Raw genomic sequence first — 19163 nt, forward strand, 5'->3', positions numbered from 1 at the left:
TAATCGTCAATAGACTTAAACTTTTTTTTTTGTTTTTTTTTGGGGGGGGGGGAATTGTGAGAATTTCTTTTGAATGCATTTTCTATGATTAATGAGAGCCTGAAGTCAACCTGCACGGTGTGTCATTTATTTGGCATTTGATTAGACGTCCAGTACATCTAGTTGAGAAAAAACACAAACGTCTCCTATACAAACAAGAGCATCGCTTCATTTCAAGGCTACCAAAGAATCAAAGAAAAACACACAAAAAATAAAAAGGAAGAAAAAACAAATACAAACCAAATTGGTGGGGGGTGGGGGGACTCTCATCCAGAGACCAGGATGTTGTTGGAGAAAAGGGAAAAACTGTCCCGGCATGCATGCAGAAGTATGTAGCAACATACACGACATTGGAGGGGAAAATTTAAAAAAATAATAATAAAAAGTTTTTTCCCCATCCAAAAACAAATTTGTGGCCATCAATTTTGTATTACTGTGCAATTAAAAGGTAGCAGTAACGATCATTGCTGGGCATTTGGGTCAGCAAAAGGAGTGCACCCTCATTTCAAATAATAGCGGGTCTCGTGTGTAGTCAAGGCGCGCTCCATTTGCTGACCCACATGTCTGAGTTGCTCTAATATCACATCCACAATTTTGTATTTTGGGTGCATAATTTTGTGCCACAAATTTCAATTTAGTATTGTGTGTGTGTCCCCATTTTATGTCTGGGGCTTTGTACAAAAAACAAAGAAGAAGAAAAAAAAGACTCTTAAATGAACAAAAGGGAAAAAAACAACAAAAAAAAGCATGCACTGCAGGTCAACAAAAAAAGAAAACTCACATGCACTCCACTGAGGGATCGTCACGTCCAAAAACAAAATTGCGCAAAAACCAAGCACATCACCGGAAATGGATGATGATGAGATGATTGTTTACAAAAAACAAAAACAAAAAAAAAAGCGAGAGGAAGTTGGAGCAGCAGAGAAAATTTGGGTTGGGGGAGATGAAGATTCAATTTCAGGTTCCTTTCGTCAACATCAACTTTCCATTTGCGGAAAAAGTGAAAACATTTGGAGAATACATTTGTGACTTGTATGAAACAGTAACTTGCAATTGTCGCACAATAACTTTGGACTTTAACAGGGAACAATCTGTCATTTTATGACAAGTTGACAGATGGCAGGAAAAAAAAAAAGCAATTTTACTCCCCCAAAACAAAACGCCATCATTTTGTGTGAAAATGTGCGCGTCGCAATGTGAAAAAAAAAAAAAAGACTTATTCAAAAAACGAATTTAACTTTTAAACAGTACTACTTTTTTATGGGACAAAGGTTAAATGTAATTTGATGTGTAAAAAGTTGTCAATTATGCAGTTGTAATTTTAACACAAAAATAAATGTAATCATTTTTATGGGAAACAAATGAAGTGACGTGGTTAGCAAAATATTTTTTTCCCCACTAAAAAAAACGTGGGGGAAGGAAGGAAACGGCGCCCCCGTAACAAATGACAGGGAGATAAGATGATTGTCGACCCAAAAGAGTCCAATGAGGTGTAAACTGATTTGGACGAAATTGAATCTTTTCATTTTTGTGATGCGTCAACATCGACCATTCATGAGTGGAAAATGAGAAGGAAGGAAAGTAAACGTAGCGTGTCGCAGAATCCACAGTGTCAGAAAATGAAACAGAGACAGGAGCGCGACGGCGTTAGCTCAGGGTACACGTTTACCTACCCGAGAGGTTTATTTACATCCTGGCGGCGGGGCTTGTGGGCGGGGCTTGTGGGCCAAATATCTCAGTCAAAATGCAGCCTTAAATTAGCGTTCTTGATACACAAACAGTCTCGTCCGTCCGTCCGTCCGTTTTAGACAGCCGTGCTGAGGGAAGACGGCGATGCGCAGTCGGACGGCGTAGTGACGCCCAGGGGGGCCGGGCCGTCTGTGGTGGGGGTGTCGGGTCCCACCAGGAGTGTGCTGCTGTCCACCGAGTCCTCCCGGGCCTGGGAGGCCGTCGCGGGGTTCGGGGCGGCGGGCGCGTCAAGGCCTTGCTGGAGCCCGTCCACCGCTGTGCTCACGTGGCGGCCCGGCATTACTGGCATGCCGCCGCCGTGTCCTGTGGGGGGGGGGGGGGGGGGGGGGGGGGGGGGTCATGGCAGTATAATTGTGGTTTTGTTTTGTTATACTTGAAAAAGTTTTAAAAAAATAAAGATGTATCTGCTTTCCCGCTTTAAAAGGTAGAAGAGCGCTACAGTGCTCCCGCCTCTAGTGGTAGAAACGCGGTAATGCACTCCCGGCCAAAATGGGCTAAACCAAAATGGCCGACTTCCTGTTCAATTTTGTGAATGCGTCCCTGAGACTTTCAAACCGAAAGTTGGTCTGTTATGCTTCTGATGAGCCGAACCCATTTACAAATTCATGTAAAGGTGCACAGTTGTTTTGGTTTGCGGTCTTACTGAGATCCACGTAGAGGAGGCTGTCGGGGTTGATGGAAGCCTCGTAGGGAGGCGGGGGGTCGTCGGGGTGCTGGATGTCCGGGTACTTGTAGGCGGCATAGGGCGGTGGCGGCTCCTGGAAGTGGAAGGCGCCCCCCTCGCCGTCATCAGACAGGTGCAGCGGCGTGAGGCCCGTGCCAAAAGCGTCCGGGCCGTAGTCGAACCCCGGGACGCGTCTGCCCAGGTTGAAGTGATGCACTGACACACACAAATCACAAAAACATTTTTGCTAGGCTGGTTTTTTTACGAGTTGCTACTCTGTGAACATCAAAAGTAGCAGTTGTGTGAGGGTTTTCAATTACTGTAACCTCAACGCTCATTTCTTTAGCCCGCATAGAGTTTCACTTTATATGTTAGCTTTAAGCTAGCGGACTTTTGTGAGACAATATTACGATTTTCAAATATATGATGTTTGTGTCACGGGCGTATCTTTCCCTCTGATTGGATACGATTGATTGCTGCAGCTCTTGTTGTGTTTGAGAGCTCACAGTTTCCTCCGATGAAGGTCTCGATGCGCTCCCGCCGCCGCTGCCGAAGCCGATGCACCATGAAGAGCAGCAGCGACAGGATGAGGAAGGACGAGATGCAGCTGACGATCAGACGCATGCCGCTGGCCATGGAGTCAAACAGGCTGCTTCCATCTGAGACCGGCCGACCAGGAAACAAACATTGCAGCTTCGTCAACTTATGATATGGAAATTGTTTAGAACAAAAAAATTCCCCCAAATTAAAAAAAAAAAAATTATCGCGTCAATTCACTTAAATCATGGATTCAATAATGAGGCCTATATTTATCTTGTGCTCATTAAAAAAAAATTAGATTTATCATGTTCTCATTTTCCCCTTTACAATAGTCATTTTTTCAGAAATATATATATTTTTTAATATCATAGTGTCCGTCTCGTCTTCATTTAAAAAATAAATAATTGTCATTTTTAATCAGAAATATATATAATATATATATTAATCGCATAGTTTCATTTTTTGTTAATATACCAATTTTTTTTGCCCTAAATTAAAACTAAATATAAATCAGTGTCATTTTTCCCTAATAAAAAAAAAACTATTTACCATTGTACCTAAGTTTAATCAGATTTTTAAAAATCTTAATTTCCCACAATAAACACCATTACAAAACGTTTTTTTTTTTTTAAATCAATTTCTCCCAATTATTTAGTAAGTTTAGGGTGAAACTTAGTTGAAAAGTAGACAAGATGAACGCCACAACACAATCGCAATTCTTTAATTTGAAATATTTAAAATGATAGTCTTAATTTAAAAAAAAAAAATCCTTAGACATTTTATTCCGTATTAAAAAAATATGTATAACGAGGATATATTTTTGTTGATTTTTTTCTCTACAATTAAAAAAAAAATCTGTCTTTTTTTTTTTTATGCAAAAATATTATCAGATTGTTGTAATTCTTCCCAAACTTAGGAAGTTGATGATGGTCTTGTAGTTTTCACCCCAAAAAAAAAAAAACATTCCTCATGGGGCTGATACCGTTTCGCAAAATTCTAGCAAAATAATCGTCGTGGTCTCTCATTTGTACTGTTTGCAAAAAAACAAAACAAAAACAATTCCAAAATAACTGCAAGTTTTTTTTTGCCCAAGGTGCGTTTTTCAGGGTGTGCCTGCGGTACCTGGATCGAGGCATGTGAACTTGCAGCACTCCTTGGGGTCCTTGCGGAAGTGCTGGCACCCCTGCGGCCTCTCGCACAGCGCGGCCACACACATCTCGGGCTCACCGTCGTGACACGTGCAGCTCAGGCACGGGTCGTCGCCTTTGGGCGTGAAGTAGTAGCCTTCGCCCACCACGTTGTCTTTGATGTCCACGCACGTTTGCTCTGAAAAGCAAAACGACAAAATGAAAATGTCACCAGCCAAGATCTTCTCAGGTAGCATCCCCATTAGCATAGTGAAGATTTCTTTGCAAAGGATGTACTTCGTTTGCAGAGGAAGGGGAACTTCTTGTTGCAGTTCTCGGCGTGCCAGCTGTGCAGGCCGCGCTCGTTCATGCTCTTCAGCTGGAAACGCTGCAGCTGCGCGCAGAAGACGTTGTCCTGGTTGGCCTCGCCCAAGTTGGGGAGGCCGTCGGGCGGCAGGAACACCTGCACGGGGCCTGCAAAAGTAAAGAAGAAGAAGAAGAAAGAAAAAAAAAGACAGCTTTGTTAGAAATTGGGCGAACAAAAGACCTTCTATTCTTTAGTCTGGCCCCTTAAAAACGATGTTTTTTTTCTATTCAATTACATATTTTAAACTCAAATGTTGAACAAGCGAGTGTTTCTATTACCGTTATAAACGACCTGCCAGTGACCCTCCACAGAGTGGTTCTGGTTGGTGATTACATACTGGTAGCCCACCCAGAACCTGCAAGACAAAAAGGGACATTTATTTGATTGGACTTTTGACCAGATGAGGATTTCAAAGCCAAAACTTTTCCGACAGTGATGTTTTAGTTGTAGTGTCTACGGTGGCCACTAGAGGGCTGCCTCAATCAAAGTGCATTTCTCTCCATTCCAAATAGGGAACTTCCCATGGGAATTCAAAGTAAATTAGGGCTGCAGCTAATGATTGTTTTAATAATACAAATAATCTGTCAATTATTTTAATAATTAATCACTGAATGGGATTTAAATTGCCACCACTTTGTTGACAGTTGAATAAACGCACAGACCTAAATTATGATTGTGTTCCTTATTTGGTTCATAACGTCAGAAAAGAATGCGGGATCATTGCTCTCCAAAGTAAAAGGAAATGTTTGCAAATGTCTTATTTTGAAAGAATACAAAGAAGTCTGCTTTTGTGGTGGGGGATGACAGAAATCGGAAAAATTCTGAGGATTAGGGACAACTTTAAATGACATCTGCATTTGATGATCGATTTTTTTTTCCTCCACTCACTTGCACTGGTCTCGGAGCTCGCACACTTGGTCGTCAAAGTCCACCTCGATCTTGAGGATGAACTGCAGCTCCTCGTCAGTGACGAAGGTGGCCAAAGAACCGTCCACCTGCTGGCACGTGTCGGCCGCCTGCCAGTAGTTCTCGCTGCGCAAGTACACCTTGTAGCAGCTGGCCGTCTTCTCGTAGTGGTGCCACCCACTCGGGCATTTCTCTGGCGGTCAGACGCAAGCGCGGGAGTGTGGCTTGATTTTGGGGTTTTTTTGTCTCAGCGAAGGGACGGGACGGACGGGGACACTCACTGTTGAAGCGCACCGGCTGAGCCACGCCGATGACGTCCTCCACCTGGTCGTAACCTTGGCCAAAGCGAAACCGTTCTTCCTTAATGGCTGCAAAAGAAATGATAATAATAATAATAAAAAGTTATTTCTAAAATCAAAAGATATTGGAAAAAATTCCCAAATCACAAACAGATCGTCATTGCGCCGTGGTGGGTTCGGATCAGGACCTGCGGTTTGGGCTGGCGCACGCGTGTGGTGAGTTGAGGGCGCGGGAAAGTACTCACGGGGACAGTCCATCTCGTCGCTCTGGTCCTCGCACGCCGTCCAGCCGTCACACTGCCAGGTCATGGGGATGCACTGCATCTTGCCGCTGCGGCAGGCAAACTGCCCGGGGCTGCAGCGCTGCTCTGAAACGCACACGCAAACGATGCGACAGCTGAAGGAAATACTAGAAAACGAGACGCCGAAATAAAAAGTGGAATGAAGCAATTACGGGGTCCTCCACTTCGATGGCGAGTCATCAAACTTTGCCGCCGTGCTCCTTCCACCAAATCCAGCATTTCATAATTTCGCGTGGTCCGCCCGTCTAATTTACGTGCTTCAAATTTGTTAGAAATCCAGAAAAACTCTCTCCGGGGTTGTTTGGCATTTTAGCACCCCAAAAGCCTTCAAACCCAAACGGCAGATTTCATCTTTTGTGGTCTGCTCGTGTTAAACGCGGCTAGCAAATGTCATGTTGCTAAAGTGAGAGTGGCTTCAGGGGCAGTTTTTTTAAATGTCATTTTCAAAAGGAGCTGTCCCGCAAATGTGTTTGCGGCGTGACTGCAAAACGAGCCTAAAAATCGGCGCTTTGAGTCTAAAGACTTCCTGTGTTTGTTTGTTTTTCAGGCGGAGCTTCGTCAGATTTTTCTTTTTTTTTCGTCAGACGGTCGTACTAAACTTAATTTTGCTATTCTGCTTGCTTACCTGACAATAATCTTGCCAGCGCTAGCCGGGCACCTGAAACAAATAGAAACAGTTGATCAACTAACAAGCAACTGCCTCATGCTGCGTTCAGACCAACAAATCGGGGAGGCGCTAACGGCGGCGCGATTGCGTTGGAGTCAATTTTACGGCGATCATTTCGCTACTCGGCCGGCGTTGGTCGAATTGAACTTTTGACACCAACGCGTCAGCGACAGCCAATCGGTGTCGAGATAGTCCACGTCGCCAAAGAAGTCACAGACAAAACACAGGAAGCGGTTGCAGAACGTGTAGCAGAGCAATGGAGGCTAGCTTGATCGTCGCGGTTTGCGGGTCAGCGGGACCGGGCCAAAAAGGAGGAAGAAGCGTGGAGGTCGGCTCACCTGGTGAGTTTGTTGAATTGTCCAAGTGTGCGTGCGTAGCATCCACGCTAATTCCCATTAGCGCCTCGATGACTTTTTGTGTGATACGTTAACATGTAGCTAGCAAACTTTGAGGGAACGACGTGGTTGGGCTGAACGTAGCGCTGGGCTACATTTTTTCAGCCATTCAGGGACGATTACCATTTTAATCAAATTTAATCTCATAAACCCAACAAATGTTTATTTAATGGTGTCATTTACAGTGTTCCGCAAAGCAGTTAGCTTTATGTTTAATATTTATTATGAATGTTTTTTAAGGCTCCAAAACCTCGCATCGCAAAGTTTATACACTTTTTTCATCAAGGCATTTACATGTTCTCACATTTCTCTCTTGTTTAAACATTCTCAAATGTTCAAACCTTCATAAATTTGATAAAATAGGTACATTACTATAAAAAAAGAAAAGAAAAAAAATGCATGCAAAATGTCGCCTTGTTTTGGAGAACAATTGGCTCAAAGTACCGAAAACACGGATTATGGTCTCATTTCTACAACTCGTTTCACTTCCACTGCAACCGACTTGCTCGCACCAGAAATCACCGCGGTCATCAAGACGCCGTTTAAAAAAAAAAAGTGTGGCGCTCTCTCAACAGGCGGGTCCAGTTACATTCTCAGCTTCATGTGCTTAAGCGGCCCGCACACAAATCAGGCGTCTTCCACACTTGCGTGCTTAGCACTTGATGCCTACCAACACCCGGGTCGCTTGTGCAGGGTGCGCTAACAGCTAAACGGCACGCAGACGTCACGGCGGCCTTTCGCTTAGCGCTAAGTGGATTGAGGGTGCATTAGCGAGCAGGCGTCCGTTACCGCCACAGAAAGATGGCCATCGCGACGAAGAACATTTTGGAGCGCCGTGGCTTCATCACTGTGGAAGGATTTTTTTTTTTTTTTGATGTAGTTGTCAAAGACTCAAGTCAACTCAAATCCTGAGATCTGAGATTTCCGTGCAATGGCACCTCAATTTATGAATGGCCCGACATACAAGTTTTCCTTGAGATGCCAGGCTCTTTTTTGCTTTGACTTATGAGCTAAAATTTGTGATACGCGCAGCCGCTCTCAAAAAATGAGCACGAGTTGAAAAGCAGAACGTGTTTTGCATTAAACCAAACCACAAAACGTTTGAGAACATCAAAAAACAAATGGCAACCACAAACACTCATAATAAACAATGGGCAACATTGACTAGCTACGGGTTAGCCGTTTAACAGCCAGCTATTAACCCGAGCTCACAAGCCACTCCAGATTCGTTTGCTGGCACCCACGTCACTCACCGAGCTTGCTTCCGCTTTCTATAACCGCACACTCTTAACGTCACTGGCAATAGAGTGCCGAAATTGAACCGCAAATCCAAGTGGACCTCACGTGCACATTTAGTCGTTTATAGAATAATAAAGAAAAGTCAATGATGTGATATTCAATAGTCAGCCAAAACAAAACGAAAAGAGCAAAACATGTCAAACAACTCATTCTAAAACAGACAAAGCCTTTTGTAGCGCAACAACTCGGATTGGGAGGACGACGTCAGAAAGTGTGGCGCGAACTTTGTCTCACATCCTCGGCGACAAAATGTGCTAGCAAAGACCTACTTCTACTTAACTTCTAATCAATCTTCAGGGGGCGTGTCCTAGCTTTCAAATATTCTGCAAATCCTGCAAGGATGTCTCCGCCCACTGCTGGCATTATCAGTCAGGACCTGCATTTTATGCACGTTCAGACAAAATCCAGCAAGGCGGCAACCGGCGAGATATGAAATCATGTCCGGAAATGACGGGTATAAACTACACCTAGCTTCCTCCTGTTAGCGATTCTTGCTATCACTAATGCGGTGGCGCTAAGTGAGCATGTTAAAGAGAGACTGTTTGTTTAGTTGACCCAGGTTCACGCTAACGTCCAACACAGCGCGACAAATGTTACCCAAAATACACAAAAACAGACAGCACAGCACGGACTTGGACTCGGGTTCAATCAAACAGAAGCAGTTTGTGGCAATCAAACACTCACCGAAGCGCCTGCAAAACATGACACAGTGACGGAAACAGACTTAGCACGGACTAATCCATTAGTTGTCGGTTAATTGCTCACTCTTATAAGTATAAAATGTCTTGTTTCGATTAAACACAAAAGATAATCAGTTTGTTTTCATTATGAAAAAAGGATGAGCATAATTACTGCTGAGTGGCTAAAATGAGAGGATTTAGACAATTTGAAGTTAAGTAAACAATTACTCGATCATGAAAATAGTTGTCAATTAATTTAATAATCAATTGTTGAATAATTTCCACACTAACGGAAATGAATGATTTTTAAAAATCAATTAAACTTCATTATTTCGCCAATCAATTGAAAATGAATGAATTGAACAAAATTTTATTTCCATCATTATTGAAAAAAAACAAAAAAGGTCATTATTTCAAATGGTGTAGAAAATGTATTTTGAAACCTTGACCCCGATTTGAAACCTGAACGATATTGTGAAACCCCAATCCTATCCAGAAACCTTTATTTGGAACGAAACAATACCATTGGCCTTCAAACTATTTAACTGGGCGATATAAACGATACATTGAATGTAAGATATCAATTTTGCCGACGATAGTGATTTTGACTACCGTCTTACCGCGGTAGCGCATGTTGATGACATCATCGTATCGGCGTCCCGGCTTTGCGCACGGCTCGCGCTCAGCGTGACAAATAAAATAATCACAAATGGTTCGTGAAGCTTCATTTTCTATCACTATTTGCAACTACTTCCGTCTCTTTGTGTTATATAAAAGCTAGACTTGTGCTGCTTACAATGGCCACTTGTGCACGCCCTTGTGATCTTCAAGTGAATACGTGCTCTAAGCCTAAAACTGTTTTCATTTAAAATACCAGCAATATTTTTTGTTTGCACTATTTTGCACCAGAGTTCGGATTTTTAATTTTGATTTGAGATTTGCACAATAAATGTTGCTATCCAAAGTATATGTATTCTTTCATTGTTTTTTTTTGGTTTAGTTTTTTTTAAATCAATTTACCTGTAAACCAGTAAAAAAATATATTTATTACAAAACAAAGCAAACATTTCTATACCGTGATCTATACTGTTACCGTGAAGGATGCAGTTTATACCGTGATATGAATTTTGGGCCATAATCGCCGAGCTCGATGTCAGAATGGCCCTAACGTACTTTAAACCTTAAATTGAAACTCAAGAGAGCTTCCAACCACTGTATCAAACCCTAACTAAAAGCCTCAACCCTGGCTAGAAAGCCTACTTTTACCATAACACAAAAAAAGAAATTACATTTTATTTTTTTAAGTTTGAGTCTCCATACTTGCTATCAAAAGTTGTTTTAAAATAAAACACGTTCATATTTTCATTGTTGTTAAACCCCGGCTAGTCTAAAACCCTACATTAGAAACCCAAATTCTATTTTGAGAGATTATTTTGACTCTTTTTTTTTTTTCCATATCGTTGCATGTCCTTAAAAATGTGCTCGTGTTGCAGTTTTGTGCAAATGTGCAAAGCTTTGACCAATGTTATGATTTTGATTTGGATGAGGACGTTTCCAGCGTTGACCAAATTACACAATGTTTAATAAATGCATTAACTTGCTTTTCAGTTGTAAACCTACATTTTTAACAGTCTTGTACTATTTGCATGGGGAATAAGATGAAATGAGATGCAGGCCTTCTGATGCAGCAACTTGAATCTCCCATGCAAATTAAGAACTAGCGCGAGGCTAACTCAGCAGATGCTAAAGTGCTTCGTGACATTCGATTCGTATTTACACAAAATTCTACAGACATATTTACAACGTCGCAATAAAACTGTTACGAAAGTTGGAGATATACCAGAAAAAAAGGGGCCACGTTAAGAGAAAAGGTGTTTGCTAGTTAGACACCCTTCAGCGGGCTAGAAAAATCACTCGAGCCCGAGGCTCGAGTAGGCCTGTGCGCCGCTTCTCTCGTTTCCAGCCGGGTTCAATTGGACTCGAAGCCGCTTACCTGGCCGTGGCGGGTCCGTCACCGTGAGGACAAAGAGCAGAGAGAAGAGGACGAAACCGCCGCTGTCAGCTTTTGGCAACATCTATCCTCCATTCATAGTCACTCCTTTATCCAGAAATGTAAACCATATACGGGGGGGGAGAGGGGAGCTGCTGCGGCGGGTGTCGTCCAACCTCGTCCGGGATTTATCCGGTTAAACGACCGCCTCGACGTTCGCCCATCTTGCTGGTTCCGCACTCAAATGGGAGCTGGTGACGAAAGTAAACGTTTACCGAGCATTGTCCTTCAAATGGGAGCGAGATTAGGGGCGGCTAACATTTGTGTTTGTTCGTTTTCTTTTTGTTTTGTTTGAGCAGGACCGCTAGTGCGTGTTGCACATCCCGTCGCCGTCCTCCCGTTTTTGCTGCTTATCAAGATGGCCGCCTTCTCCCATCACAACAATCCCAAACGCGCCACACAGCGAGCGCACCAGGCAGAGATTCGACTCTGAAGCTCGGCCCGGCCCAATTACGATCACGTTTGACACATATTTGAATGAATGCAAAAACAAAACAAACATCGACAATTTGTTGCAACCCTTTTTTGGAAAGAATAAAAAAAATAAAAGACATACAGTAAATGTGGGACTGCTTGCCCAGCAGCAGTCCAATAATAACATATTTAAATTGAATGTAAAAGAAATGATTTCATACTTGATTGACATTGTGCTCTTGCTGCAGTGTGCGCCTTGGCCATCGGGGGGCAGTAAAACACAGACATCCATAAATGCACAAAGAACCAAAATAAAAATTGGTATAAAAATAATTGAAAAATTAAATGCAACAAATATAAATGGTAATAAAAATAGCAAAAAAAATAATATAGAAGTTGAATTGATCAAAAAATGCACTGCTCTCATATTTATTTATTTCATTAAGCAGTCAACATGAAAAGCGTAAGAAAATGTTATTCAAATGAGGGGGGCGGTCCTAAGTGTGTCTTGGGTTGCAAACTGCCTTTCGAACGTGGGTCTCAAACCAAGCAGGTTGGCGAACAAGGGTGCAATGAACGAGCAACTTGTCCATTGTCCCCACAACCCTTTTCCTGTTTTTTTCTCCCTACACCGATATACCGTAATACTTTTTCATTGGTACCATTTTGTGAGTTTTAGAAAGAGCACAAAAGCATAAGCACGTTTTGCCGCGGATAAGGATATATTTAAAATAAAAAAAATGTAAATATGTGAGTAGGTGTGGGAACATTTCATCAATCTTGGTCACCTTTTATTTTTTTTTAAGAATACAGAAGTCAACATAGAAAAAAAATAGTCATTCTTCAGATAGTTGTTGAACTTTGAACATGAAATTTCCCTCTGCGACGCGGATATGTCTTGTCTTGTCACGTATGTCGCAACGTGCAAAGAACACAAATAAATACAAAAGGGGTCAGCAAAAGAATTCCCGGCATAGCATCAAGTCCACCAGAAGGTCCTGCTAGAAGAAGTCCGCGGCTTTCCGTCTCTTGGGCAGCTGCAGCAGGTTGTCGGTGAGCGACGACACGTCGTGCTCGCCGGGCGTCTTGGCCTTGTCGGGCGTGGGCGTGGACGAGGGCGTGGCCGGCCCGCCGAAGGGCGACTTGCAGCCGGCGGCGCGGTGCGAGGGCGACGGCGTGTAGCTGGCGCGCAGAGCTTTGTCCGTGTACTTGCTGGACGTGCGGTTGACCAGACGCTGCAGGGCCGGCGTCAGGGCGGGGCTCAGGCCTTTCGGGGTCAGGCTGACGCAAAAACACGTTTCAAGTCAAATTCACGTGCTCGCATCAAATCCAAGTTCAGGCTTTTGAATGCCGTTTTTTTGAATGAGACTCAAGTTAACGCCGTGCTGCATTTACTAGGGATAAACCGATTATCGGCGCCGATGTTCAGCATTTTAATGAATATCGCCATTGGCCATTTTGAAGAATCATACGAACGATAATAGATCCCTTTTTATTTTTTTTAAGTGTTCAGGGGGGAAAACAAATCAAAACTTCAGGGAAGTAATTATTCAATTTCATAGATGCTGCTGCTGACCCTGGGAACTTTCTGCACTTGTGTGTTTATTTGAAGATAAAACTAAGAAAAGTAACATTTTAATACTTCAGACATTTTGAAATGGTAGAAAACTTAATTTACTGTAGAGCACAATAGGAGCTACTTACGTTAAGTTTTTATTTCCCTTTTTGAAGACATGCTACTGCCGCTGGGAGATTCCTTAACTTTTTGTTAGATTGTTAAAACAAAGATGCCTATTGACTAAGATTTTATTTTTATAATATTTTACAAACCCAAAAAGTTATTCAATAAACATATGCTTAAAAATAAAATAAAAAATAATTAAGAGCGAGAGTTTGTATTTTTTCACATTTTGATGCCAATATTTTCCCTTTTAGTGAAAATAAATATCGGCTCCAAATATCGGTCCTTGACTACTAATAATCGGTACCGGTCCTGCAAAAAATGGTCCATCTCTAGCATTTACACACTTACGCAAACATTTACATAACCCAAAAATGTTTAATATTTAATAAAAAATATATACATTTATTGAAAATATACTTTAGTAGCATACAATTAAGATTTTTTCTTTAAAAACAAACAAAAACAATTGCATTATTTTTAAGTTTAAAAATTCTACAAATATGATTTTATGCTTCTAAAATCATAACTTAAAGAATACAAATGTATTCTTGTAAGATAACTTGCTGCTTCCGTCTCATAAAAGTATTTTTCTGGAAAACATGACGGCTTTACTTAAAAAAAAAAAAAAAAAAAACTAACTTCAACTTTTTTTTTAAAAAAAACTACTTTATCATAGCATACATTTTTTTCTACATAAAAATACAGCTGAATATAAAACTTTTGGAGAAATATTAATACGATTTTCAAAAAAAGGTCTACTTTTCGCGTAAAAAAAAATTATTAAAAAAAGTATTCGCTTCATGGCATGTCTTGTAATAAGACTTGAAAATGATTTTTTGGTAACTTTTCTCTTTCCTAAGATTGACTTTTTTTTGTCAAAGAAAAAAAAAAACAATCTGCCCAGCGTTAGTTCCGTCAGCATTTTGTGAATCGCGATATGCTTGAACAGGTGCGTCGTTTACCTGGCCAGGTTTTCCGTGACTTTCCTCAAGGCCTCCTGCTTCTTAGCCCGATTTTTGGCGGCGGCTTCGTTGGCCATCTTCAAGCCCAGCCGCTCTCGTCTGCCCGGCTCGGGAATCTGTGCCAACAACACGGCCAGAAATCTCCACGTGTCGTCCGTACTGCTTTTGGGAAAACGCCGCGGGACTTTCCGCTACCTTAAATGAGGGTCCGTGATTCCTCTCGGCGTACGGCGTGTCGGATCCGTCCAAGCGGAACGGGGTGCTCTCGATTTCTCCCCACGTCATGAGTGGCGACTCGGCCACACCTGAGGCAAGAGAACCCACGGTAAGAACAAAAAAGAAAAAAGACACATGTGAGTGCGTTTGTTGAGTGGCTCACCAGGGGCGGGTGAGGGAGTCCTTTCGAAGCCGTAACCGTTCACCGTGGGAGAATCGTGCGGGATCAACTCTTTGCCGTCTGGACCCACCTTACCCTGCTTGAACTGGACCACACAGCAATCACAGGGACAAGGTTACTTTAATCGACTGGACAATATTAGCTTAATTTATTTATTTATTTTTAAATTCCACTTTCGGACAATATTTTTTCTTTATGCAACCTGCGCGTTGAGCGCCGCCGCCTGCTGAATCTGACTCTTGTTCAGCGCCTTGCTGAACGGGTCGCCGGTGAAACGCGTATTCTTGTGGAGCACCTCGCGGGGTTTCTTGAAGAGCGCCTCGTCGTCTTTGACACCTGACATGACAAAAATGGACATTTGAATGCAAGTCAATACAAATGAAAGCCTTCCAGTCTCACACCCGCGCATTTATTTTTTTTTAATGGGAAACAATGGCAACACTCTTTTTACTTCAAGCAAATAGACATTGTGCTGCTCCTTCATGCCTTCATTTGTGTCCGCTTTGGCCACTTGGCGGCAGTATGATCCGTCCATCTTCCAAACAGACATACGAATAATACTGCACATTAGGGCTGTGCCCCCCCCCCCCAAAAAAAAAACAAAAAACAAAAAACAAAAACAAACAAACAACAACAACAACTCGATTCTCCCAAGAATTACGATTCTCATTTAGCACGATTCAGAATCGATTTTAAATGAGTTCAAATGCTCGAAACTCGCTGGCACTATCGGGGTTGTTTTTTTTGGATAACGTGCAGCAGTAGAAGATTTCAAATGAAGATTTTTTTTTCACCCCCCAAAACGATGATAGAAATCGGACATAATGATGAACTGCAGAGGTTCAACTGCACGTCCAGGATTTTTCATTGTACCTTCTGGATAATACATCAAGGCGTTCTTTGCTTTGTATTCCCACGTCTCCAGGCCGGCTTTCACGCACTCAAGAGCGGCCTTCTCTGCTTGCGGTAAGGCGAGGTTCTCCTCATGACGCTAGGGAGCAAAAAAGGGGGCAAAAAACATGGGTTCGAGCCATAATAATAAAAAAAAAATTTTTTTTAACTCTTTGACTGCCAGACGTTTTCAGAAAAGGGATGCCGTGGGTGCCAGCCGATTTATGCATTTTTGACTGATCTTTCAAGGTCCACAGAAAATTATGTGTTTGGACTATGGAAACACACATACTACCAAATGAAAGATTGGACTCTCATCTTTCATCAGAAAAAAAAGTTTGTTTCTACCTTATTCCGTTTTTCAGTAATCAACAATAGAAAATGGATAGTTTCACCTCTGTTTTGAAAAAAAAAACGTCTTTTAAGGTCTTTGGCACTCCTCCATAGGATTTTGCTAAACGTTATTTAACGTTTTTGGCAGTCAAAGAGTTAAACATCGGCGGTTAAACATCGGCGGTAAAACATCGGCGCTGCCTGGTGGAATCTGTGCATTTCCATGATTGATTTTTAGGATTTGAAAATACATCCGCCAACTTGCTTGAATTTAGGGCTGCAACTAACAATTTTTTTCCATTAATTGTTTAACCGGCAAAGTAATCGACAGATTCTTAAGATCCAAGAATCAGATAAAACAAAAGCATGTTTTAATTAAGGAAATCCTTTCAAATTGACAGTGCAGAAAATGCTCAAACAAATAAATTACGATTCAGTGACTGTTTTGCTCCGTAACGTCAGAAAATCGTCAAAAATGCCGGTTGTTGTTTTCCAAAGTAAAAGGTTTTTACAAATCTTTTGTTTTGTTTTTTTGATTCAGCACAAAAAGTCATGTAGGACCACTAAAGGAAAATATGAACTGTTAAGAGGATGAAAATGACACAAATTTGGACAACTTTGTATTAAACGGTCTCTAAATAATTAATCGATTAATAAAAAGTGATCGATTGATCTGATATTCAATTAGTTGTCCATTTCTTGTCGCACCTCAACTTGAGGTGCCCAACATGGCAACATTCAAGTGTGTATCATGCATTGTATTGCCAACTATCAAATCCCGTCGTCGCATGTCTTCGGGCGACTTCGTTGACGCTCAACGGTTCCTGCAGCGCGAGGGGAAAGTTTTACAACACTTCTCAGTGTTCTCAAGTGAATTTCAATATTTTAATTTGCGGAAGAATACAAATAATTTGAAAAAAAAAATCAGAAATTGACCATATTTGGACATGCAAGGTTTCCGCCCAACAGCTTCTTTCGGTCAAAGCCTGTCACTGTAAAGGATTAGAATCTCTGTGACATCTGTGCTAATTCAGTTAGCCAGTCAATGGGATTTTACATTAAATGTTAGCAATAAGCTAGTGGACTTTGTTTGTAGACAAGTCCTTTTTCCAGTAACCCGACTTGGGAGCGTCCGATGAACTTCTTGAAGCAAGCATGCTCGGTCTCTTATTCAAAGTTGTCTTATTCAAACCCTTCCTTAAGAGTTTCCCGATTGTTGACGGCAAGAAGATGGAAAGACCAGGGTTTGACTCTTGTACCTGTTTGAACTCGGCTTCAGCCTGGTACAACCACGCGTGCTTCATCTTCTCCTTGTCCTGCGCCAGCTCGATGATCTGCTCAAACGAGGCGTTGTCCTCGCTGGTGTTTTGGGCCAGGAAGCGATCCAGCGCCGGGAGCTCCTTCTCCTCGCCCTTGTCGCCCGCCACGCTTTCTGCGTACAGTGAAGCGCCCGCAGACGTCAAGCGCGGGTCTTGCGGAGCAACGAGCGCCGCGCGTCCGACTTACCTGCATCTGCGCCTCTGTTGGAGATGGACGGCGAACCCGCGCGGCCCACCGGCGTCTCAAAGCTTGCCGGCGTCACATCTAACGCGACAGGATGTCATTTTGCAACCACCATACAAGAGTTTCACAACAGAAGGAATATTATTTTTAGAGCCTGACCGGTTGTTTTAGGCCTTTTCAAAATGATAATCACAGATTCTATCAACAATAGCGGAGGGAGTTTTGTTGATGAAACGTGGATATAATCTTACTTTCTCATGAAACAGTAAGTATGTCTTTATTAAAATAATTTTTTTTATATTATTAACTCATTCACTGCCATTGACGGCTATAGACGTCAAAAATTCATTTGAACTATTTCTATTAATTTAACTTTTTTTCCCCCACTTTTGTTAACAAGAGTATGAAAACCTAGAATGTTTATTGTAAAATTTAGAACAGATATAAAATTTGTGATTAATTGTGAGTTAACTAGGAAGGTCATGCGATTAATTACAATTAAAAAAATTATTGCCTGGAAAAAAGAGAAAAAAAGTCATGCAATTAATTACAATTTAAAAAAATAATTGCCAGAAAATTTTGGGACTTGAAAAATCATCTAAAGTTAAACAAATACTAATCCACAATATATTGTGAAAAAGTCAAATGTTCTACCTATAGATCATATCCGCTGTTTTAAGCATTCATGGAATTATTATTATTTTTTTAAATAATCGACTTATTAATCAATTATTGATATTTTTGTATAAAAGATGCACATTGTTCGGGACCCGATGATTGTACTTACAGGGGGCAGACGATTGGGGCGTGTTTTTGGACTTCCCGTAGCGAATGGAGATTTCTCTCATGCGCTCGAGGTCTCCGCTCTCCTCCGCGTCCAGATAGTCCTTCTGGGCCTGCAGTTTGGTCACGTCTGGGAAAAAGTCCCTCTGGATGATCTTCTCCAAGCTCTGTTCGAACCAATCAAAAACGCCAATCACAAATATCATGTCACACTTGTTTTGATCGGGGGGCCAATTCCAAACACTTGCTTCAAATCATTTCCCCCTTTATATGAACAGAAATGCTGTTAATCTGGTTCAATGTTGTTATTTGAAATGATCCAAAATAACACTGTATTACACCAAAATATACAGGAATTACCTAATTATTAAGTTACTCATTTTCTGACAATGACGATTAAATTAAGGTTGCTGTTGATCATTTTGTTCATTCATCCATCCAATTTGATTGATTAATTGGATTTTTTCCACAAAAAAAACCCTTCTCAAAACAATAATTGGAAAATGTGATAATAGATTAGTTTCTAATAAATCGCTCGGAGCCTCATTGCTGACTGTATATGACCAGAGTATCAATAATGATTTGATGCAATTAAAATCTCGGCATACGCATGCGCAACATTTGAAATGACGTCACTATTGACGTTCACGAGCAAATACCTCAATGTAATCCTCCTCGTTAAGGACCTTTTTGTGCGGCTTCTCCGCGTCCCCGTCTTTGGGCTCCGGCCTGAGGGCGACGGCGGTGAGGGCGACGGGCACCAGAGTGCCGCACAGGGCTCTCCTCACGCTGGCGCTGCCGTCCATGGCGCTGCCACTGTCCCCCTAACTGGAAAGCGAAATGCGGCTAGGCTAACGACTAACTGTCGCTAGACAACGGCCTTACAGTCTTGTCCAATTGTATTATAAACGTATAAATTAGTCGTTTAAATGTCCTCGTGTAATATAGTTTTATCCTTTTTTTAGATAAATGGCGCGTTTATCCAGGCGTCGCGATGACGAAATTCAGAGAGTAGGACCGGAAAACACAATGGCGATAAACAGACTGGTCCGTGACATCACCGGAAGTAGTCTTTTTCGTAAGGAAATGCGCGATAAGGACACTCGACTGCC

The 19163-nt window shown here is 41.8% G+C and overlaps 2 protein-coding genes and 1 long non-coding RNA gene across 4 annotated transcripts; 1 reads left to right on the forward strand and 2 right to left on the reverse strand.

Annotated features, from left to right (window-relative positions):
- Positions 1-105: 105 nt before the first annotated feature.
- Positions 106-11177, reverse strand: dgcr2 (DiGeorge syndrome critical region gene 2). Of its 2 annotated transcripts, XM_077585521.1 has the most exons (11): positions 11028-11174; positions 6619-6651; positions 5937-6059; positions 5674-5760; positions 5375-5585; positions 4765-4841; positions 4417-4593; positions 4115-4318; positions 2959-3111; positions 2432-2668; positions 106-2091 (listed from the first exon to the last, which is right to left on the reverse strand). In XM_077585521.1, exons 1-11 carry the CDS (start codon positions 11107-11109, stop codon positions 1844-1846), a joined length of 1632 nt encoding a protein of 543 aa, XP_077441647.1. In that variant the 5' UTR covers positions 11110-11174; the 3' UTR covers positions 106-1843. The 2 variants fall into 2 exon arrangements, with proteins under 2 accessions (XP_077441647.1, XP_077441649.1); XM_077585523.1 differs by lacking the exon at positions 6619-6651 and having other exon boundaries at positions 11028-11177.
- Positions 11148-11468, forward strand: LOC144063725 (uncharacterized). The gene is made up of 2 exons (XR_013296630.1): positions 11148-11287; positions 11384-11468. It is a non-coding gene; the product is annotated as an uncharacterized LOC144063725 (long non-coding RNA).
- Positions 11469-12263: 795 nt separating this feature from the next.
- Positions 12264-19130, reverse strand: ess2 (ess-2 spliceosome associated protein). The gene is made up of 10 exons (XM_077542629.1): positions 18711-19130; positions 18056-18218; positions 17272-17349; positions 17025-17197; positions 15415-15532; positions 14744-14877; positions 14524-14626; positions 14340-14449; positions 14145-14260; positions 12264-12779 (listed from the first exon to the last, which is right to left on the reverse strand). Exons 1-10 carry the CDS (start codon positions 18855-18857, stop codon positions 12500-12502), a joined length of 1422 nt encoding a protein of 473 aa, XP_077398755.1. The 5' UTR covers positions 18858-19130; the 3' UTR covers positions 12264-12499.
- Between the last annotated feature and the right edge of the window lie 33 nt (positions 19131-19163).

Source organism: Vanacampus margaritifer, chromosome 14 (assembly GCF_051991255.1).
Source record: "Vanacampus margaritifer isolate UIUO_Vmar chromosome 14, RoL_Vmar_1.0, whole genome shotgun sequence".
In the NCBI taxonomy this organism is placed as follows: domain Eukaryota; kingdom Metazoa; phylum Chordata; class Actinopteri; order Syngnathiformes; family Syngnathidae; genus Vanacampus; species Vanacampus margaritifer.